Source organism: Epinephelus fuscoguttatus, linkage group LG3 (assembly GCF_011397635.1).
Source record: "Epinephelus fuscoguttatus linkage group LG3, E.fuscoguttatus.final_Chr_v1".
NCBI classification, from domain to species: domain Eukaryota; kingdom Metazoa; phylum Chordata; class Actinopteri; order Perciformes; family Serranidae; genus Epinephelus; species Epinephelus fuscoguttatus.
In genome coordinates, this window is record NC_064754.1 from 10636382 (window position 1) to 10663652 (window position 27271).

The 27271-nt window shown below is 40.9% G+C and overlaps 1 protein-coding gene across 3 annotated transcripts; it reads right to left on the bottom strand.

The window, feature by feature from the left end:
* Positions 1–666: 666 nt before the first annotated feature.
* slc44a2 (solute carrier family 44 member 2) lies at positions 667–26690 on the bottom strand. 3 transcript variants are annotated; one of them, XM_049571540.1, is made up of 22 exons: positions 26507–26689; positions 16753–16801; positions 16597–16670; positions 15199–15283; positions 14932–15016; positions 14725–14841; positions 14557–14617; positions 14321–14447; positions 12874–12957; positions 12400–12512; positions 12182–12313; positions 11999–12098; positions 9834–9926; positions 9261–9345; positions 8823–9085; positions 7681–7775; positions 7334–7437; positions 7174–7247; positions 6966–7036; positions 6778–6866; positions 6612–6696; positions 667–1693 (listed from the first exon to the last, which is right to left on the bottom strand). In XM_049571540.1, the coding sequence occupies exons 1-22, from the start codon at positions 26541–26543 to the stop codon at positions 1584–1586; spliced, it is 2133 nt and encodes a 710-aa protein (XP_049427497.1). In that variant the 5' UTR covers positions 26544–26689; the 3' UTR covers positions 667–1583. The 3 variants fall into 3 exon arrangements, with proteins under 3 accessions (XP_049427497.1, XP_049427494.1, XP_049427496.1); XM_049571537.1 differs by lacking the exon at positions 667–1693 and adding an exon at positions 1703–6374 and having other exon boundaries at positions 26507–26690; XM_049571539.1 differs by lacking the exons at positions 667–1693; positions 26507–26689 and adding exons at positions 1703–6374; positions 18024–18180.
* Between the last annotated feature and the right edge of the window lie 581 nt (positions 26691–27271).

Consider the following 27271-nt stretch of genomic DNA (forward strand, 5'->3'; position numbering starts at 1 on the left):
AACAGCTCCTACTGGCGTATGGCAACACCATCTGGACAAACCACACATAAATCTGCAGTACACCATAATACTAGAACTGATACTAATAATAATGGCAAGTATATTTATAATTATGATTACAATTAATTTGAGTACTTCAGACGGCAATGCGTGGTTGCCTGCCATAGCATAGCATGTTTTTTTATTTTTTATCAATATATTTGGGGACATTTTGAGCATATTTCAATAGGCCTATTGGGGGGAATGTGTCCTCCCATAACTAATGCCTAGCATCAAAGTGATTGTACCTTTAGTCTCATTTACAGTACTGTCATGAAAAACTGTATTTAAGTGATAAAAATATTACACTGTAGCAGTAACTTAGGGACATATGCCTATACTTACTTAATATTTAATTTCACCACTAAAGACAGTTTCTTTCCTTTAGAAATATCATTAAATGTTAAAAACTACCAAGTATGCTTCTCCTGTTAAAAAAGCAATAAATACAGGCTTCTATATCGTCAAATACAGCAAGCATATGGCCTCAAATATACAGTTTGTAAACTTCATATGGCTACCACTGCTAAATTATGACCACTTTACAGATTTCATACCTGACCCTTTTTTATGACTGTACAGAATTCATGTTTGTTTGAAAGTGTATACAATGTAGATTCATGACTCTTTTAATGAGTAGATAAAACATATTTAATGATTTTACATTATTTGTGTCAGCATAATCAAACTAAGATGAACAATAAACAATAATCAGTGTGTTATTGTACCAAAATAAACCTAAGAAGCAGTGGTCCTTTTTGTTTCTTTTTTCCTTTAAACACTGATATGGCAACACACACTTTTATTTATGTACAGCAAAATGAAAAGTAACGTAAAACTTGTATACGTAATAACGTAATAACTCAAAATGTGGACCTTAATCAGTGATATGTTTTATAATCAGAGTTATGAACAAAAAATGAACACAAGTTATTAAAAAAATAAGGCTGCAAGTCAAAGTTAAATCACTTTGGTCATTTATAATCTCTTTTAGTATCATGTTAAGCTTTTTCTTTCTTTGGTGAGCTGATTTCAAACTGCAATAAACTTAGTTAAACTTATAAAGCACAGCTTTACGCATGTATCAACAGGCTATTTCTGCCACACTGAAATATACTGGACCCTTCAAGGCTTCCATGTAACTGCATGACAGAATACACAGTGACAAAAAAGATCAAAATATATACTGACAAAGAAATACATTAGTTTGTAAGGCAAACTGTGACTTAAATTAACGACAGATTATCTGTAATTCAAGCTCACGCATTCCTTCTGATATAAAAACAGCCTTTTGGGCAAACACTGTGAGCCAATGGGCTTAAGGCTTTGTGACAATATCATACAGACGACATGAAGGAATCTCATTTGGCAGCAAGATGCAAAGATACTGTACATAACGTAACAGGAAATGGCACTGTAATTCCTCTTTTTGTTCTTATTTCCACTTAAAAACAACACACACTCACACAGACGCCCACACACACACTCACTCACACACACACACACACACACACACACTCACACACACAAACAAATGTGACTACTTAATCTACAGATTTGGCCCCTTCATTGGACTTCTTCAGGAGGTCGAGCAGGTTCTGCGACATGAAGTACGGCCTCTCTGCGGATCCATCATTGCGCTCCAGATCCTCCACTGTGACACGGACAGAAGCAGTTGAGGAACATTTTTCAGAGTCATTTAACTGTGCTTGTATTCATATATTCTCTATCTATAATCTATTTTGCCTTTCAGCTGACTGTACTCCAACAGTACTCCAACAATTTAATATTGCACTACTATAAGGAAACTTGTGAGAGACAGATAAAGAGCAACTTCACACCAGGCTGACAAGCGGTGTTTTACTCAAGCAGCAAATTAAAAATGAGGCCAATGTGCAAGTGCCAAAAACTGCAGTTCCTCTAATGGCCACTTGAGGCTGGCTCCAGAAGTGAGTCAGTCCCCACCTACCCCCATGTTAAAACGCACAACTTTACAGTGGAAGTAAGCATGTTTACAGCCTGGTACAAAAACCTCTATAGACAATTTTCCCTTTCATGACAACTGTACAGGGGGTGAATTTTCATGTAACTCACCCATTTACATTTTATTAAGACTTAAAGTTACACATATTTAATGGCAAAGTGTCTACCAAGTGTCACAACAGTCTATGAGTCAGATCCACCTCTCTCTAATTCCACAGCTCCACCCACATGTCCAAATTTGGTTACTTCTAGTTCCAAAAAACAAGATGGTGATGGCCAATAACGCCAAACTCAAGGCTTCGAAACAGCAATCCACAAACAAATGGGTGCTGTCATGTTAGCTATGTCTATTATTTTACACAGTCTAAAGTTTTACTGCTGTCTCTGGTTTCAAATTTGAAGTTTGTTGGGTCAGATATGTTCTGTTGAGTGTCACAGGAGTCACCTGTGCTGTGTATGTCCCTCCAGCAAGGCAAGAGGATTAACCACCAGAGGTCAGCAAAAACTATTTTCAAGTTAAGCTCTTTTTAACTAAAGGAAATAAAATAATGCTCTATTTCAGTGATTCCCGATGTGGAGGTCAGGACCCTTTAGAGTCCCAAGAATAATTTAAAGGCTCTGGAAATTTTCAAAGGAATAAGAGAGGGGTGGAAAGGGCATATTTATTTTTTCAGATTTTTCCATTTTGTTGTGTAATATTCTGTATACTATTTTCTCAGGTACATTATCAAAAGATTATTCCTCCTGTGGTTGAACTGTCCACACTAAGACCATTGCCCTGTGATTGGGGGTCACTAGAGGACACTGTTTTATGTCAAAGGGACAGTTCACCCTCCAAATCAAAAATAAATAGCCTACTTTTCTTTTTACCTGTAGTGGTATTTATCAGAATAGCTTGTTTTGGTGTGAGTTGCCAAGTGTTGAAGATATCAGCAGCAGAGATGTCTGCCTTCTCTCCAATATAATGGAACTAGATGGCACACTGCTTGTGGTGCTCAAAGTGCCAAAAAAAATAAAAAATAAAAAAAATCATGACATCATGACCCTGTTACTCAAGATAATCCACAGACCTTGTTGTCAGCAGTTTCATGTGAGAACTATTTGCTTTCCAACAAACTACACCCACCAGTTGCATCACCGCTCAGAAGGAAGCAAGCATCTAGTGCTAACTGTAGCTACGTTACAGCTCAGCTGAGGAAGACGCCACTAATGTTTACTACTCACAACAAGGTCTGTGGATTATCTCTAGTAGCCGGGTCATGATTTATGGAAAGAGACACTGCTGTTGAGTTTTTCAAATGTACTTTATTTGTTGCTTTGAGCACCACAAGCTGAGAGCCATTTAGTTCCATAATATTGGAGAGAAGGCAGAAGTCTCCAACACTCAACAACTCACACCAAAAGAGTCTAGTCTGATAAATAGCACAGTAAAAGAAAAAATATGTATTTTTGATTTTGGGGTGAACTGTCCCTTTAAGAGGTCACAAAATGTTGGGAACCACTGCTCCAAATCAATACACCAGAGGGAAAGTAATCCTGATTTTAGTTGCTTACATGGGTCAAGTTGCAAAAACCCAGGATACTACACTTACCATAATGCATTTCTATCTGTTGGTTTGCAGATTGAGATGCATTATGGGAAATTTTATCTCCTCAGATTTAAGAAAGCCTCCTCTAGAGACACAAAAAACATTATTCAGGTGTTTTACAGGCTAAGTGGTATGGTCCCAAAGTTTACCATGTACAAGTAAAATTGTTGGAGTGCTCCTTTAACATAAAATAAAAGTCCTGGCTGACTTGGTCGGATAATGAAAACTCACCTGCTTCCAGATGCCAAGCCACCTTGAAACTCATGTGTTTTACCCATAACAGAACTACCACGATTAAATACAATCACCTTTAATCAAGACTTACATCCAATAAATATGGAATGTCATCAGTAACTTCATTTGGGAATTCAACTTACATCTTTCACAAGGTGACAAACAAGAAAAAAGGGTACAAAAGCATCCAGAGAATGTTAGTTGCGAGCATTCAGAAGGCCATGTCAACACCATGCAGCACTTAGAGAAAGAGAGAGGGACAAAGAGAGAATAGGGACAGAGCAAGTAAGATCAGATCAGTAAACAACTGGGGGAGGGGGGGTCTGCAGAGAGGTCACAATGGCTGCGTCATGGCGACACAATCACAGCACTTACGCCAGTCCGAAATACCAAGGCAAGTAGGTGTCAATACAATACGTTGGATCCCATCTTGGATCTTTACAAGACTGAAGCCAAAAAATACATAATAGACGTACACTACTGTGTATATACAAGTTCCATAGGAAAAAGAAAAGATCCAATATTTATACAGTATATCAAATATGTCTGTAACATTTTGGCGTCAGCTGGTATTATTGTAAACAGTGAAGGAGATTCACCATCGGTTGAGATGTGTGTGTTCTGACCATAGACTGTAGGATATATAAAGATGGACCACATGACAGCTCCCCAAAAGTGAAGCCAAAACATCTCCATCGCCCCCTGGTGGCTGGCTGCAGTCTACCATGCCCCCCTTATGTTAGTGGATGAGACATGGGCCTGAAAACTTGTAATAAATTTATTTCCAAAGATGGTTTCTGTCATTTTAAGTAGTTCTTATCCTGCTGATGTATGTTCGGTGCTCGGTTTTCTAAAAAGGTTGGTTACAACTAGTTATTTGATGCTGTAAAAAGAGGTTCTGACATCATGATTGACAGCTGTGTGAGCCAGTCGGTGTGCTTGTGATCAGTGGCACTGCTCATGATTGGTTGGATGGGTGTATAAGGGGCAACTTGATACAACTGAGGTTTTACTGTGCAGACTTTTCAGGGTTTCACATATTCATTTTCATCTGCCACCACATACTGATTATTTATTCATGCAGCTGGACCATTCATTAGGAGCCCTGTTGGAATATATAAATACAATTCGGTTACTCATTGCACCACACGCTTGTAGTGCACAGCATACTCTGGGCACAGATGGAGCAGCAGAATGTCAGGTGCAGTGAAAGTGAAACCTAACCGTTCATTGCGCTGGGTCTTAAAGTTTGCTTTCACTCGCCTCTGCAGCAGCTGCTCCTCTCATCCGTCGATCTGATCTGATAAGCTCAGATGTTAACCAATAATCAATTTAGCCTATCTTCCCTGCGAATCAAACTCCAGAAACTGCAGCTGAGGAATAAAAGAACAAGACTTCTGCACTGCCTTCAAGGACCCAAAAAAACCTCAGAATTTATAGAGGTTACAGATTATAATTCCGTGGGAAACACTGCTCTAACTCCAAATGACATCACCAGCGCAAGATGGCAGCCTCCATATTATATATTATATATATTTTGGCTTCATTTTTGTACAGTGGGAGGAAGTGGACGCACGCCATCCATCTTTGTATACAGTCATTGGCTCTGACTGTAAACACGGTACTTAGTGGTTCTGTAGTGCATTCGTTAACAGGATTAAGACAACAAATATTAGTGACAGTAATCAGGCACAGGTTCAGCACTCACAATGTTCTACAGATCTTCACAATATAAAAACCAACACTGTTCTAAAACCAACACAAGAGAGCATTTTTCCAAGCTACAGAGATGCACTGGGCTTTTGACCTGCTTTGACCTTAACATGTGAACCACGGCCCTGACGATCCAGCTGGACGTCACGCCGCTCACATAGCAAGGCCATTGGAAATCTTAGCTTGTTGTAATGCCGTACATTTAACAGGCCCATTTCATATAGATACAGTTCTTTCATTCTTTATGCTTTATGAGGTTTACCAAGCCTATTTTTTGCCCCTGCATTACTGTTAACATCTACTCCTCTGGTGCAGAGGGAGGTTTTTCTTCCAAGGATTCCTCTTTCTCCTCTTTCTTTTCATCAGTCTCCTGTTTGTCAGCCTCCACAGCAGGAGGTGGCGCCTCCTCGGTCTTTTCCTCCTTTTTCAACTCCTGTTTTTCTGCCTCTTCTTTCACCTCTTCTTTCACCTCTTCTTTCTTTTCAGCCTCCTCTTCCTGACTGACTTTTTGTTCTTCATTTTTCTCCTCTTTTGGCTCTTCGGCGTCCGTCTTGGCCTGCAGAGGCTGCTCCTCCTCGTTGTCCTGCTTGAGCACCGTCTGCTGCTTCAGTTGGATCTCTCCGTCTTGCTGCTGAAGAGGAGTCTCCTCCTCCAGTTTCACCTCATCCACTTGCTTCGCAGCATCTGCAGAATCCCCCTGATCGATGCCGTCATGGTCCTCCTCCAGCCTCTTGGCTTTGGAGAGGATGTCGTGCAGCTCAGGGGACATGAAGTAAGGCCTTTCGGACGAGCCGTCATTTCTCTCTAAGTCCTCACCTTTTGCGTGTGTTTCGTGTTTTTGTTTGAGTTAATGGAAAATTAGGGGAAAATGGAAACATGAAATAAAGGGAATGTATGAAAATAAAGTGAAATTAATGGGAGAAATGAGACAAAGAGAAGAAGAGTCAGAAACATGGCAGGAAGAAGAAACCAGCATTTCAGCTTGAGACAGTTGTATGAGTGCTTGGAAACGGGAGGAAGAGAGGAGATCTGGCTGAATGCAACAACACTCACAGAAGCAGAGGAACAGTGTGTCCACACACATGGCGTACACGCTGAAGAAGCCATGGGCGATGAGGTAGGATCCCACTACCACCGTCTAGGTGAAGAAAATAACATACATCAAGACCGCTGCTGTGGCATCAAAGGATCAAACCATACGAATGTAACTGTCTCTCACCAGTATTGGCACCCAGTAGTAGTTCAGAGATGGAGCAGCATCCTCTACTGCTTTGATTTTTCCCGAGAAGAAGAAGAAAGAGAAGATGCCTGGAACAAAAATGTGATTTAGTGGATTTCAACTAGATATGCAGACAGATCTCTCTCCAGTGTGAGAAACTTTTGGTCTAAAAATAAAAGCACTCCTACCAACTATTCCAACAATGAGGAGCTTCCCAAGAAACAGCAGGAAGTCAGTCACTTTATCTAAAACAGCCACCCTGTGTTGGAATGAGCACAGCAGAGAACATGAGACTACATCACTCTAAACTAGGCTATGAGATTAGACAATGAATACATTTTGTAGTTGAATGCTTATGGTGTTAAAACTGTGAATACTGATGTAATAAAATCCGACCTGATGATGTTCCTCATGAGAAGGAAAAAAGCATCTCGAGCTGACGGACAGAAACTTTTTCCATAGATGGCAATCTGGAGGCAAAAAAACAATTTACTACTTCGAAACCTGAGCAGACCCAACATCTCTTACGTAGCTGTATACTGTTACGAGGACTCACCATGATGTAAGCATTCCTGTTAAGGAACTTGATACATTTCTCCAAACACCAGAAGCAGCACTTCATGCAGCTCAGAATGAATTTAGCACATCTGTTCTGAGCACCTGATGGATGAGAGCAAGAACGTTACAGTAATTTATGATTGCAGTATCAGATAACCTGTATTATTCTAACCTTTGGCATTAGATACATCTCTGACCAAAACCAGGACTCAACATCAACCAGTTTAACAACAATATCATGACTGTATACAAACACAGTTACTGATAAATATATGATACTGAGGGAGTCAACACACAAATAATTTAGTAAGTTAGTCGTATTGTTCTGAAATTAAATTTTCTGACCTTTCAACTTGTGATCCAGGTACTCCAGAATGACCCTGATGACCTGGACTATAGACAGGATCAGAGAGCCAAAAGCCAGGGAGCCTGTGTGGTATCTGGACAGAAGAAGGAAACAGAAGCCAACCATGAGCATAAAATACTCACCAGACTACACGGCCAATCTGCACAAATAACATGAAAAACATTTTTCTGTCTCTAGTTAATAACCCCGTTCCTGACAGCTGTAGAGGGGGTGAATTCTTATATAACTGACATGTTTAAATTTTATTAAGGCTAAAAGTTATGTATAATTAAGGTTGTGGCTGTCTGCGAAGTGTCACCTCTGGGCTCTTAGTTAGATCCACCCCAGCTCCAACCTCGCATCCAATTATAGTCACCAAGGGGCACTTCATGCCTAAAAACTCCAAGATAACAATGGCTAAAATGCCAAACTCAAGTGTTTTAGGTTCATGAAAGTTAATTGTGACATTTTGCTCAACTACAAAAGTCTTGCTCTGCATTTAGCTGTACTAAAATACCCTCTAAAATGTCAGATATTCTGCTCTTCTAGTAAGAAAATTCTGTTTCAATGGTTTTAAGCCTGTTCTTTGCAAGCAAAAACCTGCATTAACATTATCACAGTTTAACACTGACTGTAAATGCATCATGCTAACAAAGCTAACAGCTAACACTAGTGTTATCTCTATCCCTTATCCAAATATGGTCATTTCTGGCCCCCAAAATCCAAGATGGCAACAGTTAAAATGCTGTCAAAAGGCCACAAGGCCTCAAAACAGGAGTCCACAAACCAATGGCTGACATTAGGGTGGTTACATCATTTTCTACAGTCTACAGTTGCACTCAGCTGCAAAACTTTATTGGCATGTTTGCGCTGTACTATGATTAGTGCAGTATTTTTTGTGAATCTAATCTTGAGACAGGCAGATTGTGGTTGTAAATGATTTGCAATTCATGGTGCCATCAGCGGCTGCAATCCATTCTTCGTGAATTCGCCCATCAAGTTTTAAAAAGTCAGAATTTACAAACGAAACAGTAATGTTAAGGGATGTTTTGATAGCTATAAAAGACAGGAGATTCACAAATACACATAAGTGGACAGATTGCACCCACACATAAACAATAGAACAAGTTCAGCCTCTCACCGGAGAGCCCGTCCCAGCGAGGAGAAGATGGGGTAGGCGGGAATATCATCAGGTTTCTTGAAGGCCCAGTAATACGAGGCAAAGGCCCCCGACAGAGTGACCTGGCCCAGCGCCGTCACAAAGTTGGCACACCAGAAGAAGAGGAAGACGTTGTAGAACTGGAACAGGATGAGGTATTTGTGGTAGAGGGTCTCCCCACCATAGAAGGCAAACAGGCATTCTGCATCCGGACACTGAGATGAAGCGTTGGAGGTGTTGAATGTCTGGAGGAAGAAAGAAGAGGCAGGATGAAAACTGTGATGCTGTCCAGGTAGACAGTTATATAAGCAAACAGTTTCTTCCTATAAGGTGTCAGAATATTTGCTTGGCTTTATGCCCGACTCCCACACACATCTTCAGTCACTTAATTTCATGTAGCGGTGACATTTAAAAGTGTACCTTGGGGTCGCAGGTCTCTCGTGAGTACTCACACTCAGAGGTGTTGAACACTTTGTACACCTGCTCATTAGAGGTGGACAAGAAACTGATCAGAGGAGTCAAGGAGATTATGGCAGCAAAGGGAGGATATCTCTAAAAAGGTCACAGCCAAGAGACGTCAGCAGTTATTGTAAGGTCAAAGAAATATGTCACAAACAAGTAATAGAGTAAGATCATTTCTTTAATGTCGATAGCATAGAAGTGTTTATCATTAGAACTGGGGAGATGTAGGAACTGCATACAAATTGGATCAGCTTTGAGAAGCATTAAATGTGATGTATTGAATATCTAACTGATGGATTAACTGGCTAATGAATATAGCAGCTTATTCATTTTTGTATGCAAATTTTCTTCTGCATTTTTTGTACTTTCTTTTCTTTTCATGCAAAATATATAAAGTATGGATGAGAGTAAAAAAATGATGCAGTGTAAAGCAGGAAATCTAATTTGTGCAGTTAAAAGTAAATAAAAAAAAGACTGAAACATAAATGTTTTGACCATCTTTGACCATCATGTGGACAAATGAAAGGATACACAGCAGTGATGGCCCAGTAAGCGATCACCAAGGCCAAGAGGGCAAAGGTCAGCAGTGGGTAAAACAGGGATGACATCACGTGCCCAACAGCTCTGAAAAATAAAACAACATTTGTTTAGACATAATACTTTGGAAAGGAGGTCCCAACAAACTCACACCATCACTGAAATGGCTCAACATGTCATTAAACCCGTTAATAACCATTAGCTAGCGTTAGCCATGTCACTGTGCATGTGTTGCCCTGCAGGGAGCACACACTCCTGCTGTAATAGATTCCTAGCAGCGGGCATTTAAGTGTGCATATAGCATGACAAACCAACTACCACTGAAAAAAGCAACCACACCGATCCTTGGAAACAAAAATGATGTATGTGTTTATTTGCATATAGAGTAAAGACGTGAGATCCGATCACAGGTGGTTACTTGAGACGCATGTGGAGACACACTCTAATGCCAGGTGTAAACAGACATACGTGAAGCTATCCACTTGTGACTGGATCCCCCAAGACGCACTGTAATACCAGGTGTAAACAGGCTCACAGCCATTTAAACCATTGTCATTATTGGCCCTTTTACTGTTAGTAAACAGAATAACACTTTTTGGTGGGCAGGGCTTAGCTGGAGGCAAAACAATTCTTCACAGACATTAGTTAGCACTAGCAAGCAAATTCTGTTGACTTGTTTTACATAATGGAGGAAGATGATGCGAGTGGTGCATTTGGAAATACTCATTTCGAGTGCCAGAGCGCACTCTAGACTCTAGACCAGGGGTCTGCAACCTTTGCCTTTAAAAGAGCCATTTTTGACCAAAAATAATTTGAAAAAATCTGTGTGGAGCCGCAAAACATGTTTGAGCCTTATAATCAAGGTAAATAGCCTATTAAGTCTAAATTAGCGTATACTTATGGTCTAAATAAGCAGTCATTAATATGTTTTACCACAAGGTGGCCACTGTGCAGGGCACTATTAATAATTATCTGGTACTTAAATTTTGCAGAGCTGGCAGTGAGAGCAAACAAATCTGTCCACGCACTACTACATTCTCTATTTTATTCAATTTACCTTTTTGGATTTGGCATCCATAGCTAACCAGCCACTGCTATCTAGGTTCAGCAACATTTGGATTCATAGAAGGAATTTCCATAGACTTCTTTTCTCAAAGGCTCAAGGAGCCACTGGACAGGGGCTAAAGAGCCACATGTGGCTCCGGAGCCACAGGTTGCCTACCCCTGCTCTAGACACTCTGTGGTGTGTGTGTGTGTGTGTGCGTGTGTGTGTGTGATTAACTTAACTATTCATTAATTCATATAGAAATATAACGCTCCGTTTCTTCAACCAACAGGGCTCTCATTTATGTAGAGCGTCAGACTGAATTTATGAACACATCATGTCAGGTCACTCACTCTCTGGTGCTGCAAGTGTTACTTGAATAAGTAAATACTGACCAACAGGACCAGACTGGCCAACCGGGACGCTCTCACTCAGTGGATGGATAATGTCACAGGACTGCTGAAGGTGGGATGACCGGCTTTGTGGTTGATTTCTATGCCAATCTTACAGAGGAGGACGACACTTGAACGGTTTCCTCCAGTTTGTTTTGCTATCGAAGCTAACGTTAACTAATGCACTAAAACGTTAGCGTTAAGGAGAAATCTCCTTAATGCTAACGTTAAGAAACCTCCCCACTTTCTGATGAGGTGGACATGATAACCCTTTATACAAATAACGTTAATCATCCCTACAACAGGAAATACAGTACCTTTTCTCTAACCTGATATGAAGTGTGCGCTACATGCAGCATTTTTGATGATTGGCGGCGTCCAGTCCTTTCATCTTATCAAACTAAACCATAGTTGTCTTTGTTTTTGTTGACAGGCTGTGGTGGCTGGTATGTGTTCAAATTTACGTTTTGAGCCATGACTCCTTCTAGTGTGGCTCCCAGTAACACAACAAGACAACATTTTAAGGCTCCTATGTAGCCGACAGCCCTGTGATGGTGAGTCGTGTTTTGCCTCCAGCTAATAAACTGATGTCACTGTGACGTTGGCCCTAAAAGGGTCTATAAAAAATATTGATTAGTGCAGCTTTAAAATATGTGGACAGGTCTGGTCTACCTCAGCTGAAAGAACAGTAGAAATGCAGCACACGACCGGCTCAGACTGACCTACTGGCTTCTTTGATGAGGGCAATGGCGATCATGATTCTCTTCCTGAGGAAGATGAGTAGCAGGATGATGATGACCTCCACAATAGCAAGGATGATCACTGCAGAACAGTGAAGGCATGACATTAACAGGATTCATAAAAACTTGACACAGAGACACATTAAAGAATGAAATGGTTCATACTGAAAGCCAGCCAGGTCTGTCTGATCTGCAGGTAGACAGAGAAGTCTGTCTGCAGGCCCAGGTCACGGATGGTGACGTCAGCACCCGGCTCTCCCTTCAGACTCGCAAACTCCATGTAACAGTGGAAAATCCCTAGGAAAAAAATGTTTAAATAGTTATACATTTTTTATTCAAATAAGAGTAAATAACTTTATCATCACCAGAGGATGAAGACTCACCATATCCGATGACGATGATAACCAACACAATCATGACCCAGACCATGACGCCAGCCAAGTATCGCAGCAATACGATGAAAATCAAGCTGACGAGCATGGCAATCACCAGACCTCTGGAGTGGGCGGACACATCAAACATTGAGAGTTAACAACAGTCTTTTTTTTGCTTGTGGTCTTTACAGCTGGGGACATACTGTACAAAGTTTACAATTTTAAAATAATCAGTCAGCTTAAGTTGATCTTGACCACTTAGATGCTTTTATATATTATGTAAAAACATTTAAGAGCCATGATAACTGTGTTTGTTTTGAAGCTACAGTAGATCAGCTGACTCAGTCTGTTTAGTGGCTAGAAAAAATGTTAATGTGTAAACAAACAAACAAAGGTTTTACTACTCTTTGTCTTGGTTTTATTCCTGACGCTCTACAAAACACTGCTCTGCCACTGTAACCACCAGACAGTCGACAGACTCACAGCAATATCCAGTGCCAAGACTGAGTGTAGTCCTCAAAGATTCGCATGGCCACCTGGCGAGCTTCAACAACCACATTGGATTTCCTGTTAAGAAAAAAAAAAGAGGAAATGAATAAAAACCACCACACCAACCACCACTGTTCACACTCAACATTGCACATGAACACAAGTTTGGAGCAGTGAACCAAACAAACAATAAAACAAATAAGCCTACTGCTGAACACATCAACAAACTAGAGACTAGGCCTCAATAAAGCCATTCACGGCCTAAAATGAATAAGAGGCCAGGGGCATCTCCGAACTCAGCCCTCACTGTGATCTGTATTACACATCTGTAATGTGGGGTGACTGCGTCTGTCACAGTTGTGACACTGCTACGATGACAGAATCTGTCCACAGACAGACATATAAACATCCGGCAAAGTACTTAAAAACACTTCTGTGGTACTTCTGCTACCGTGGTGATGAGGTCACAGCCTCATCACTGCATTTTTCAATACCTGCTGATGCGCATTCAACCCACACTGAACTGTCATCACTCTGTCACAGTGAGTAGAGACTCCAGTCCGAAGTTGAGTTCTTACAATTCACTGATACACCAGAGAAGTACACAGAAAGATTCATGATAAACACACTCTATCATTCGCAGGTGCTGGCACATGGTGGTAAGGATAATTCCATACCATCACAGCATGAACGACCACATTTGACCATGATGACACACATTCACACACGAGATTTATCTGAAACCTATTCATTAAATTACATAATAAACAAAGCTTGTAATTCACTGTGAGGTGATTCTCCATGAGAAACACTGTTCTTATTAAGTTATGTATTAGTCTCATCATGCCACATTGCAAATTAAGAAGACAAATAATTTGACTTCACGGCCTCTCCATCTGCTGTTTGCAACAAGAATACAATGTAACAGCCTGCAATACTCATTATATTTATAAATAACACGCAGTACACATTCTCCCAGTGGGAATAACACTGATAGAAAACACTGACATAAAGACCCTCCAGAGTGCATACAAATGGAGCAGAACCAAAGCAGGCTCACGCTGCAGTAAACACACATCAGTGTACGGAGTAAATAAGCATAAAGACCTTCAAGCAGCCCATCAGTCACTGCTGTCAGATATGATGGGATGTGATAAGCTGGCTGACAGATGACACAGCACAGTGAGGTGTGTGTCAGGAATGTCGAACCTGAACAGTATCATTTACCCACCTCACAGTGACTACATTTACTGCACACTAATATTCCACTGTTATTCTGAACCTGACAATATTCTGATTTTGATATGTGTCATGTAAACAGCATGTTCTGTTAAGATATTCCATCTGTCACACTGTGCAACACGAAGACACTGATTCATGTTCTCATACTGCTAACATATGTTGTGTGTACATGTGTTGTCATACAGTGAAAAGGACTCACTTGGATGCCTCCAGCACATCTGTGGCGTTAATTTTGACGCCCGAATCAAGGTCGATAGTGGTCTCATTGCCCACCACCACCACCCCGCCCTTCAAGGTTCCCAAGGCAGGAAGGCATCGACGCGTGACTGTGGAGGGGGAGATAATGTGTTGATATGTATCTACAGGCACAGCAGCTTGTTGCGTGGGCGAAAACTGAAGCAAGTTTACGAGGTGAAGAACAAGCTTCTCACTTACAGGGTTTGCTGGGCATCAGTAAGGCAGGACACAAGCCGTCCCTCAGGAGCTCTGGAGGACTCTGAATCATGTAAGACACCCTTGAGTGTACTTTTCTTTTTACAAATTTCCACTGTATTACTTTAAGCAATGTAAAAATGAGTATTATAAAATTATCTGAATGCTTACTTTGGTGAAGTTCACCCCATCCTTACAGAACTGTTTGAAGTATTCACGGTCGTCTTTGTTGCCTATTTTGGCTTTCACCAGCGTCATGTGCCGGTCGGGACATTTTTCCACACATACCTGGACATGAGCAACAACATACAATCATGACGATTAACTGGATCGTAAGAGAGGGGAGAAATGTTGCAGTAAACATTAAATATATCTGACCTGTGTGGTGGGACACTGGAACTCCAGCAGCACCAGAGGGCTGGCACATTTCAGGATGTTGAAGTAGAACAGGAGGGGCTTCTTCCTGTTGTATTCAAACAGTAGAACAGAACTATTATTTTTGCCTGTATCACACACAAATACCTCTAAGTCTCTAATGAGGGGTTTCACAGCAACCCCTACAATTATATGAACACACAAGACAGTCTGCATGTGAGATGATTCCAAGGACACATATACTGTAAACATCATTGTCAGGTGACTCACTCCAGAGGTGTTCCAGCTTGTCCACAGAACTGCCCTCTGCTGTCTGTGGGGTAGATCACTTTCCTGGGGTCACCCTGAGACCAGGCTGCATGGAGAAGAAATAAAATCATTCAGGACAAAAGTGCACATTTAGATCAAATGACAATAAATACTAACTAGAATTTCCGCTTCCATTTTATGCCTTCGCAAACGGGTGAGGTTGCAGTTACAATTTATATCCATATCTGTCCAGACTCATATGTAGCCATGACAATGCTTCAACTGTGGATGTTGCTGCAAGGAAGCTACAAATTCTGAAACATAGAGGCTTCACACAAGTCTTCAATCTGACAGCACAGAAGATCGAAACAATCAGTTCAGTTTCAAGGCAGACACCCAAGAATAGTGTCACCAATTCAGCATCTGACCAAATGTCTCCCCTTCTGTTCCTGGGTTATGGCGTTGAATAATGGCCAGAGGAGTGTTTTTGCAGAACAGTAGGATGTCACAGTGAAGCTGACCTTTAAACTTTTGGATATAAAATATTATCAATTTCATAATTTTTATCCTATTAGACATGTGTGTGTCATAATTAGCTCATGAAGTCTTAAATTATGGCCAGAAACATGTTCTGTCAGGTCACGGTGACCTTCGACCACTGAGGTCTAATCACTTCATCTTGAAGCCTAGGTGGACGTATGAACCAAATTTAAAGAATGTCCCCTCAAGGCCTTCTTGAGATATCACTTTAACGAGAATGCTGAGAACATAATGCCTCTGGCCACGGCTGTCACTGGCACTGAGGGAAGATGAATGGAAAGTCGCACATACTGCTCTTTAATATAATTAGCTCTTCCTTCTAATACTTAATACAAAGGGATGTCCCAATCAAGTTTATTATCCCACATCATAATAAAGCTGCACAGTTCACGCTTAAAGTACATTAGGCAATTAAACTCAATCCAATGTGTATGCTCTGCAACTGAGCAGCTCTGCAATGCATTAAAGCGAATGTACACCCATTTTCAAATTCATACACGCTATTCCTACGGTCTAAGGCAGTCCAAAAATATCAACAAAAATAAACAAGTCGCTCTCAAATCCAAAAGTTAGAGTGCTAAAACTCATATGTGATGTCATAGGGCGTAAAGTCTGGAGCTGCTCCACAGAAAATTAATCAAAAAAGACTTCCTAGAAGACACTAGCAGCACCCAGGGGAATGTTCTGGGTGTATGGGTACATTTTCCATTTCAGGATGGAGAACACTGCAGTAGAATAAAGTTCATTTGGGTACAAAAAATGACAGAATCTTGATTCATGTTGATCAGCACTGCCTAGACAATAAATACTGTCCCCGGTAATAAAAGCAGCACTTCAGGGTCAAAGCAATGAACCAGTAGGGTGTAGGATAAATCTTACCAATGATACCAACAGCAAAGTACCCAAACAGGGCCAAGATGAAGAGAATACAGCAGAGGACGTCTGTGCAGCCCCTGAGGAGAGACAGAATATTGTTAGTGGTGTCTGGTGCTGGAAGAAGAAAGGAATTATTGTTGATTGAAACAGACGTCTCACCTGTTGTGAATTGGCCCTTTGAAGTTTGGGTCAAACTTCCTGGACTCCCCTGCAGATATAAAAAGACAACAGGCTTGTTACTGTCTTCTACTATAACGTGAATTTGAATTTTTACCTTTAGTTTGACAGGACTGAAATATGTGAATTAAAGCTAGTTATACAAAAAGTTTCGGTTTCACCACCTTTGTTTCATTTATTGTCAGACTCTCTCTTAGACTCTCATTTTGATAAGTCCGTCTTCCTTTTTTGGGTTGCTCTGCAGTCTAAGCAGTCATTGCTACTGCTGGATTAGCAACTTAATTTGCAGGATTCTCTGCCACTGAATCAAGCTATCAGCAAAGGGACATCAGCATTTGCAGGACAGCTGATAGGAACACCCTCTCTGTGAAATAACCTGTGATTGGTCAAAGTCTCCTATCACAGCCTAGTCCCTGGGAATAAATGAATAAAATAAACTAAAATGGAATTAGTATCTACAGTTCACGTATATGAATAAGTGCGGTGTATGTGTGCACACCAAGAGCACTCTGCCTACAGAGGACACGCGAGTACACAAGCGTAAGCCGATGTATTGACAAGGACAGGACATTCTCCAGAACAAAAGGATTCTTCTGCCTGACTGCCATGCCTAGCAACCCACAAAATGGCTCCCCGGCGACAGTGAGCTCCCCGTGGACATCACCAGCCGCCATGGAAACACTTCAGACATGGCAGAGGAGAAAACATCAACCAAGCCCACTCTGCTTAGAGTGAGGTCATCATGAGCTAACTGTGTGAGTCAACATTGTCAAAGGAAAAAGAGTGCGATTATGCTCATCGCTCATAGATCACACCCTGAAATATGATTTACACAGGAAACCAGCACGGTGAAGAATTCAGTAAACATAATCTATTCAAATGACATCCTCTTACAAGATAACTAGACTCTGAGCTGTTACACAACCTGTCACATTACTTTAGACTTCATGACAATTCACACGATGAAGCCCAGCTAGTTGCCTTCACTGCCTGGTGCTTACATACAGTATGTCTGCTAATGCACTCACACACACACTCTGCCCACACATTACAGAACTGACACAACCACAAAGGCGTCACTGGACTTTGTATTACAGGAAATATGTGACTTAAAGCAGTGCATTAACCATCACTACTTGTGATCTATACAATAGCCTTTAAATGCAGCAGTGGTCTATCTGACAAGGTTGAATATCATCAACTCAGCAACTAATGAACCTTCAGTTCATCATAAATCCAGCCTGTTACAGTACCTTGTCTATCGTATTTTGTCATCCCGTCGTTATTCCTCTCTCAGTTTCTGTCATGAACGGTTTTATAGCAATCTCTCAGTGTGCTGTGTTTGGCAGTGTCTTTATGTCTCCTTCCTGTATGTAGTCTTTGTCGTCCGACCTCTAACTCTTCACTTCCTTCTTTCACTGTATTCAAAATTGTGCCTTCACCTCCTGTTCCTTCTTCTGTCTCTGTGGTCCCTTTCTTAGCTCAGGACTCGTCGGGGGAATTGCAGCAAAAAACAATATTGATGGGGGAATTGAGAGCAGCAGCAGCGGCAGCAGAAGCAACACAGACTTCTGGCGCCTGTGAACCTGCTGTTGATAAAATTGACAAAAATGTAATTGTTTTACACATCTGACTACGGGGATGTGATCTGAAATCAAAATGGTCTTTAACTGCGGCATCACAACAGATATTTCAGGCTTCAACTCAATCTTATATTAAGTAAACACGATACACTGTGTTCACTGTTTCCTTGTTGCATCTGTTTTAGAGTTTGCAACTGCATGCAGAGCAGCTGCACTCTCACCTCAAATGGGTCACATGACCAAAATATATCATAACACAAAAAAAAAAAAAAACACAGTGGGCTCCTATAAGTCACCACAACTGTACAGTTTTCCCTTCCCCCCTTACAACACAGGTGGCCACATACAGCCCAACTGGATGTCAGATGGGTCAGACCGGTAAAACTATTATGTAATAACCTATAAATAACACCTCCACATTTCTCCTTTCTTTTAGAGTGAAGAAGTATGTTCTGAAAACATTCATCCGTATACAGAACAGATGTTGAACAGATTGAGATGGTTTGAAAAAAATGAGTGCAATTTCAGTCTGCTACTCACTGTCATTACGTGAGCTATTGCCCATACTCCTGTGTAGTAATGCTGGCATCACCACACCCAACTAAAGTAGAAGCTATTCAGGGAAGCAGGTTAAATTATCCCCTGCCTTACAAACCATTTTCAAATCAGCAATAGGGTTCCACCAGTACTGCTTTAAAGGTCCAGTGTGTGAGATTTAGGGAGATATATTGGCAGAAATAATATATGAGTTAATAAGTATGTTTTCGTGAGTGTATATTCAGCTGAAAATAAGGACTGTTGTGGTTTCCTTATCTTAGAATGGGCGGTTCATATCTACACAGGGAGTGGATTCTGTCCACGGAGATCGCCCTGTTGCACCGCCATGTTTCTACAATAGCCCAGAGTGGTTAAACCAAACACTGGCTCTAGATAGGGCCATTTGTGTTTTTGCATTGGCTGCCATAGTAAGCAGCCCCTCTGCAACAAGCGTGAAACTGTTTTATTCAGTGTTTTTACCTGTTTAAATCACCTGGTCTGATTGTTTTGGAGGGGAAGAGACCACTGCGGATAATTTGGCTCCTTGTAAAGACCTCCTCAACAATAAACACTGAAGGAATTCTAACCAGGAGATGTTTCAGCTGGTTGGAATCTGCAATCTTTGCTGCTAGATACCACTAAATCCCCCTAAATCTCACACACTGCTCCTTAAAATATGAAAAATCTGATTCAGATTCTTTGTACTGAAGCTGCTGGTTGACAATATTTTGCATTATGTTCAATATCTTTAAATATGACCACGAGAAGTAGGCCTCATCATTGGTGGTTGTTTTTTTTTTTTTTTTTTAGAGAACTGTATTCTGGTCAGGGTGGAAAAGCCTCTGAAGCAGCTTACATGAAGTCGGCTACTCACTGTTAAACTTGCTCCTGAAACCTGGCACCTCTTATCCTTCACAAGTGCATCAATACTGGGTGTACAAAGTCATCCAGTGAGCTGGATTGGATCCTTTGGCGGGCTGATTCTGGCATGCGGACATGTCACAGTAAGATTTATGGCCTTCTCAGCTTCCTGTTTTTTCTTAAAGCTGTATTTTCCAGCTTGTGAGCACATCCCTTCTCCAAATGCTTTCATATTCAAACTTAAAGAAAAAGAAGTACTATGTTATTTTATTATGCACACACAGGAAATACAAACACATGCACAGGCACTGGAGAGATGCCAGATTGATTGGGCTGCCACATAGTTGGCACTCCAAGCTGGGTATCAGTACTTGATACCTTCAAGGTATCACCTGAAATAACCCAGCACCAAATAGTGTCTAAAGTACTCCAGTCAAATGATACCTGCCCTTAATCCTTTTTGTAACAAGATCTAAAAAAAAAAAAAAGGAAAAGAAAAAAAAAGAGACTATTTGTATGGTTTTGTTCACAGCCAATCACTGCAAAAGTTCTTCAATTTAATGCAACATGTGATTGGCCCACTGTCACATCAAAAACAACCCATACAGTCTGTGGTGTGGTGAAGTTGAGAGCGGTGTATTTGACGGAGGTGGCAGTGCAGTGTGCCAAGATGCTACCAAAACACATAGCCATTTTACACAACTGAATGCTTAGTTTCACATGATGGGTTTCATGAAATAGGAAAAAAAGGTCTCAAAAGTACTCAGTATCACTTCAGGGGTACTGGTATCATCATTTTTTAAATACCCAGCCCTAGTTGGGGGTTCAATACCTTATCAAAGGCAGTGCCCAGGGCATGAACTAATACCTCTCGGGTACCAGTCCACATTTGATAACATGGTCTGAGCTGGACTTGAACCACCCACCCTCTGATTCCATAGCCGAGTCCCTGTACGGTCTGAGTTTACATCCCTAACTTCCTAAACAATGGACAAAGATTCCTTGAAACTGTTTCTTGCATTGTTAAAACAATGATTCGGTTATGATGCATTGTGTGTGTCTGACACATGTGAGCCGTTGAGCCGAATTGTGTATCAGAGATAAGACCTTCCTACATGTTCTCTGGTGGCACATGACTGTGGTTTGGTCTGCCCACTTCCGCTGCCATGTGACAGACTGACAACATGCCATGCATGAAACACAACACTAACTCCTGGCCTCATACACGTGCCTGTTACATACACAGTGCCATGCCCTTGCCCACACAAACTCAACCTTGTTTGTCTTAAGAAACCAGGTTTCCTCAACCTGTATTGGAACCCTACAGAGAGTATTTTTTGGGAGGGGATTCATGTCAACTTTTAGAATTGAAGGAGTAGTCTGACATTTCCAGATACATGTATATGCTCTAAATATGTAGCTGGACCTACCAGTAGCTTTCTTATCTCTCTTAGTACAAAGACTGGAAAGAGAAACAGTTGTAAAAATGTTCTGTGGGCAGTTATGGGCCAGACTATTTCTTGGCAAGGAGAACTAACCTCCTGAAGTCTCTGCAACACTTCAGGTTTTGTAAGGATCAAATGAGACAAATGAAATATGCCATGTTCTTTCTTTCTGCCTTGTTTTTTATAGGATATTCTTAACAACTAATTCCCCTGATGTTTAGCTTCTTTGGAAATTAAATGTTTGGATTCTCAAGATCTCTTGTGCACCCAAAAGCACTGGTCTTGTTCAGCCCAGCGAGATGACATCCAGTCAGCGTGAGAAGGCTTGGACATATTTTCTGCATTTAACATCCTCAGACAGCTGCATACTTATATCAGTTGTGCAGATGCGCACGCGGTTGACTCCAAGAGAGTACACGTGCGTTTGTGTATGTGTGTGTGAAAGAGAGAGACAGAGGAAGAGAAAGAGCTGTTGATGATCAGAGCTGCTAGTTAGTCACGCATGCCAATCCCAACTCCTCCTGTTTTCTCAGAGTATCTTAATAGTTTAACCAATTAGTATCTCTGCTGCCAACTAGCAAGGGTAGCAACATTTAATCGACTTGCTGACAAATCCTGCACATCCCTAGTTTTTTTTATTTCTTGTATTTCTTTCGGCAATCTCATACTTTTCTTTTCATAGATATTTTAAAAATATTTGTGTGTTTGTAAATTGATGGTAAGCATGTACAGCTAGAAAAAAGAAATACATGCAGTGCTGCAGGGATCTTCAAAAAGTGTGAAAATGGTCAGCCTCTGGTGCTCTTCAGTATCTCTTCACCTTCATAGCGGTTTTCCCCTGTTTCCAATCCTACTGCTAAGCTAACTGACTGCTAGCAGCAGGTTCATATTAAGCTTACAGAAAGAGGGGTATCAATCTTCTCATTTTACTTTTGGCAAGGATGTGAATCCCAAAATGCCAAAATATTGTATTTAAAAAATCAAATAAAAAATTGATTCTGAATCATTCAGCTGATCAGAATTTCTGGTTAGCCAATATTCACATAGTAGCATGCATGCCTTTCTTTTATATTTTAACAATAAACTCACAGATGTACAAACTAGAGACAGAGTTTCAAATATAGTGTCTTTGGTGTTTCTGTACTGCAAACTTGTTATGACCCATCACCTTACAAGTATGCACCAACATATCTGTGATAAGCTCAAATCTACTGATGATATCAGTATCTATGTTTTGAATGGGTTCTGTGTTATTTAGAAATTAGAAGTTGCTGTTTAGAAATTAGAAGTTGCTGTTTTAAAACAGGTGGAATGGACTGTCTGTACAGTTACTTCACAGTATTTATTGTACTTCAGTTTTAGATTTCAATTATCGAGATATGTGTTCTTGTTATCCATATCAATTCTGGCCGAGACAATTAGGGCTGCAACTAACAATTATTTTCATTATCGACTAATCTGTCGATTATTTCTTCGATAAGTCGACTAATCATTTTATCAAAAGGACTCCCGCACTGTCCAACTTGCAATAAATAATTCATTTATGATGTTTTGATACTAGACCTTCATCAGGCAAAATTAAAAAATGTGTTAAAATGTTGAAAAATGTCGGTCTGTCTCTCCCAAACCCCAAAATTATGTCATCTAATGTCTTGTTTCGTACTCACGCCAAAGGCTTTTAGTTCACCTTCATGGGAGAGTTTGTAAAGCTGCCAATATGTGAACATAAGAAGCTGCAGTAAGAGTATTTTGGGGTACTTTTATAGTACTTTTCTATGAAAAATGACTCAAACCAATTAGTCGACTACTAAAATAGTCAAATATTTTGACTATATAATCGATTATTTTAATAGACGATTAGTCACCGATTAGTTGACTAAGAGACTTTGCACCATAAATTTACACCAGCGTATATATACTATATAAAATAACAGTGAGTGCCGAGGTGATTAGTGTCCTGGCTGCTCTATTTTTTGCATTGCATTTACACGAGTTAGTTTTTGCTGTTGCTTTTAGGTCTTACTCTTCCTCTCTGCCATCGCTCTGTGTATACATTTCCTCTTTCTCTGTCCTGAAGAGGATAAACATTGAAAGTGATTTTTCCATCAGCCTTTCATTTGCATGACCATCTGCTAATGTGAGAGACACAGCTCCATTAGGGCTGGAGGAACAGGCGGCTCTTTGCTTGCTTTGTGCCATAAAACAATCTCTGATTGTGCTGAAAAAGCATTCCAGCACATTTGTTGTGTCAATGCTGCCAAATGTCTTGTAAGAGTCTTGTTTATGTGATTGACAAAATTAATGGGATAGTTGTTTACTGGTGTCAGTCTCAGTAAATGCAGCAACCTCAGGAAGAGATTTTTTTAAACGGTGTTAATGTTGCAGATGTTTTTTCCTCTCGTTTGGGTTCCTCAGGTAGCTCATTACATACTCCAGGGGCCCTGATGGTGGAAACCCACAGGGTCTGCCAGACAAGCGCTGTCTACATCCAGGTCCACATGGAATTCAAAATGTCTGCCAAACCAAACTTTACCGATCTCAGCAGTATTTAGTACAATCATGAAATATTTTTAAAAAACTGAATGGAAACAAATGTGAATGCTATAACTGGAGTAAAACGGTCTTTGCTTCTCCTGACAATATGATTTTTATAGTCACGACTGTGTGTGTGTGTGTGTGTGTGTGTGTGTGTGTGTGTGTGTGTGTGTGTGGAAGTGATGATGTCATGAGTGATGTGATTCACTAATGGGCCCAGAGGGGTTATCGCATGAACCCTCTCCTGCCTACCTTAATGGGTTAGTGGCCAGTGCGGTTGGGCGTGTGTGTGCATGCGCACAGTCTGATGCAGGGAGACATTATGGGTACATTTGATCTCCTTTGCTCTTACTCCTGACGTTTTTATCTTTCTATTTAGAGCCTGCAGTAAAAGAAGTATTTCTACTGGAAAGGCGGGCTTTTTATAAATCTGGGCAGTAGAAGAAATTAATACTTTTGATTTGGTGCTACATGAGTAGAGAAAACAAAGAAAAAGGGCTGTGGCGTTTGCTTTGGAGCAAGAGGTAGAACACCTACAACTATCAGAATGCTCTGTGACAGACCAATGAAACTAACGGCTGGTGGGTGACATGATGTGAGGTGGCGAACACAATGTGGTGGCCGGCAGGTGGCAAATGATCTCATATTAAAACAGTGCACTAAAATATGTTTCTGAAAACATCTGAGGTGAGAATTAGGCAACGCAGTAACAGAGTCCTGTGTCCATGATGGCAGACATATGACAATGCGGAAGCACAATCTGTAGTTTGAGCAACAGCTCTAGAGCCAACAAAATCTGCCGGATGAATTGAAACACAGATTTTACCTGGGAGAGATAAGCAGGGAGATCTGGGCGCTGACAAGATGGAGGCTAGTTTATCATAGTTCATATCCACATACTACCCACGTTGTTGTGATACAAAGCTGGTTGAAAATCAGCAAAGTATCCCCTCTAAAGATGGTTAATATGCGACTCACAGAGACGACTATATACTGTTCTGCTGTATCTAGCAGCTCTCACCACTACAAAACTGCCCTTTGACAGCTGTTAATGAGGTCACTGGCCTACATATCCTTAAAAGTAAAAGCAGGAAACACATTAAAGTCTCTTTGTGCAGAGCTAAACACTTAAAAACTGACAACCACTGCCTCAGATCACTGTGTCTCTCTCTGCACCTCACAGAAACTGCTTGGATCTAACAGCAACTGTTTGTGTGATTTTCCCAAACCAACAGTCCAAGTGACAAGCGATCATTGTGAAACATTTATCAGAAGTGTCTCTGCGTGTGTGTACATGCAGTGTGTGTGTACACACAGTGTGTGTGGTAATGCATCTGAGTGTTTGCCAGCTTAATATTGACTGGGAGCCCTTTGACTGTGTCTGCTGAGTGGGATAAGCAGGCAAGGCTGAACTCAGTCCAGGCAGTGCAGGCTGGAGCCTGCCTGCCTGCCTGCATGCACACCGTCCTTGACAGAGGGAAAATGTAGTAGCAGTAGTAGGCAACCGGGGAATGCTCACAGCTCAAACTCTCCTGATAAAAACTGCTGTGGTGAGCTGGAATGTGTGTTGCATGTTCATGTCGTATAAACCTTTATCTCCAGTTAAACAGAACAGTGGTTTTTGACCTTTTGGTCGTTGTGGGGGAGGAGAGCGAGGGAAAAGAGCTGTTGACGTAGTAAAAAGGAAATCAACAAGGAAATGCTCTTCTGTGGGAGCTCCATGCCTGGATCGACTGGAGAGGATGTGCAGCAAACATTTTGGGTGTGGGCTGTTGGGAGCATCTTACATTGTGAAAGAAGACATAACTCCACAGTCAGACAGCATTAGCGTTGTCTTCCCAATCAAATTCCAGTGTGGAGGCTGTGGTTTGCTTTTAAGCTATGGCCACCCTCTCATGTAACAGCACTGACAAAGGGGTATTAAAGCAAGAATAACACTGGTTACAAAACTTCATGACTCAACAGTCCATACGAACAACAACCCAGCCCAGACAAGAGAAGACTGTGCCAGGCTGCTGTGGGCCTCTAAGTTGAGAAAATGCATGTGTGACACACATAATAATCAGCAGTGAGTCATGTCCTTGGCTGGTATAGAGGATGGATTTTCCATAATATGTGCATGCAGAAAAAAATCAGGGCGAACAAAAGCAATTAACATCTGCGAAGTACAAATGTTGGTACATTTGTGCAAGCATCTGTGTGCATCTGTGGATGAAATGGCCATATGTCAATGTACAAAACCCCAAATGGTTTTTGAGCCCAGGAGAAAACACAATAAACCTGGCCTATTTTAGTGTGTTCCTGCAGAACACAACAGCCTGACTATGAGGCTAATTTAATGTAAGCCTATTAAGAAAAGCAGACCCTTTTAAAATGGCTGGCAACCTACTTTTCTTTATCAGCCTATTTGGTCAGTAACATTTAGCCATAAACCAACAATAAACAACTAGGTGTGTAGTTTTGGTTTGAATGGAAGATATGCAGGCTGTTAATATAAGGCTGGACACAACCACCCATTTACAGCATGTTGCTTTCCTTCACTGTAAACTGAAGGAATAAAACATTAAAGGCTAATTCAATGCTGATTTTCTGGGATTAAAGATGAGAACTCTTAAAAATGACCGGGCTGTGGAGGATGAGGATGACTCCGGATCTGCATAACACCCGTGAGGTCCACACCCATCCATCCCTTGCAGTCATTGTTTCCATTTCTTCGCTCGTTTGGAGAAAAATCAAAAGATCGGGGAGAAAACAGTGACATAAACCTGATCTTACCGTATTTAGGGTCCGGGTTTTTCTCCTCCATCTCCATTCTCACACTCTGCTCGGCTCCTTGCTGCTGATCAGACGTTAGACAGGACAGTTACCATGGAAATGTCGAGGAAAAAACATCAATAACAGTGGCCGACAGCTACAGAAACACGGAGAGACCATCCCAAACCAAACTGAAGCACGGCGCATTCCCAGGCTAACGGAAAGGAGAGAGAGCCAATCAGAGAGCAGAGCCCGGTGACTGACAGCTGCCACAGCCAATCAGATTCAGCCTGAGCGGGACAAAGGGCTTGCCGCTACTTTAATGGAATGTGTCAGAGTGTAATGTGTTTCTAATGGACATAATAGATGTTTAAATCACCGGCCCCTTTTCAAGATAAAGTTTAATTCAGACAGCGTTATTTTAACCTCATGTGTATATATGAGAGAAAACACACCCAATAAACAAAACAGCAAAACAGTGGTTAAAAAAAAAGTGGGCTAGTCTACATTTAGCCCTGCAAAACTGCTAGGCAGTAATTATAAGTGTTGGGGACTAACTAGTTGCATGCAATTAAATAAAAAAAATAAATTAAGCCTAACTGTAATTACTGAAGAAAAATATGCAATGAAATAAAAGTTACTAATAAAAATGTTGTTGATTGCAAAGGGGTTGTATCCAAATATATTTTTCACAGTAAAAAATAAAGAAGTTGATATGGAGAATAAAACATTCATTCTGTTGCTTTTTTTTTTTTTTTTTTTTTTTTGCCATGCAGGAACGCCTTC

Coding starts and splice junctions, on each gene's coding strand:
- slc44a2 (XM_049571537.1), bottom strand. CDS start 26,543: ATGGAGATGGAGGAGAAAAACCCGGACCCTAAATACG. Junction 14,618..14,724: donor ATGGGGTGAACTTCACCAAA/GTAAGCATTCAG, acceptor TACATGATTCAG/AGTCCTCCAGAGCTCCTGAG. Junction 6,697..6,777: donor ACTACTGGGTGCCAATACTG/GTGAGAGACAGT, acceptor TTCTTCACCTAG/ACGGTGGTAGTGGGATCCTA.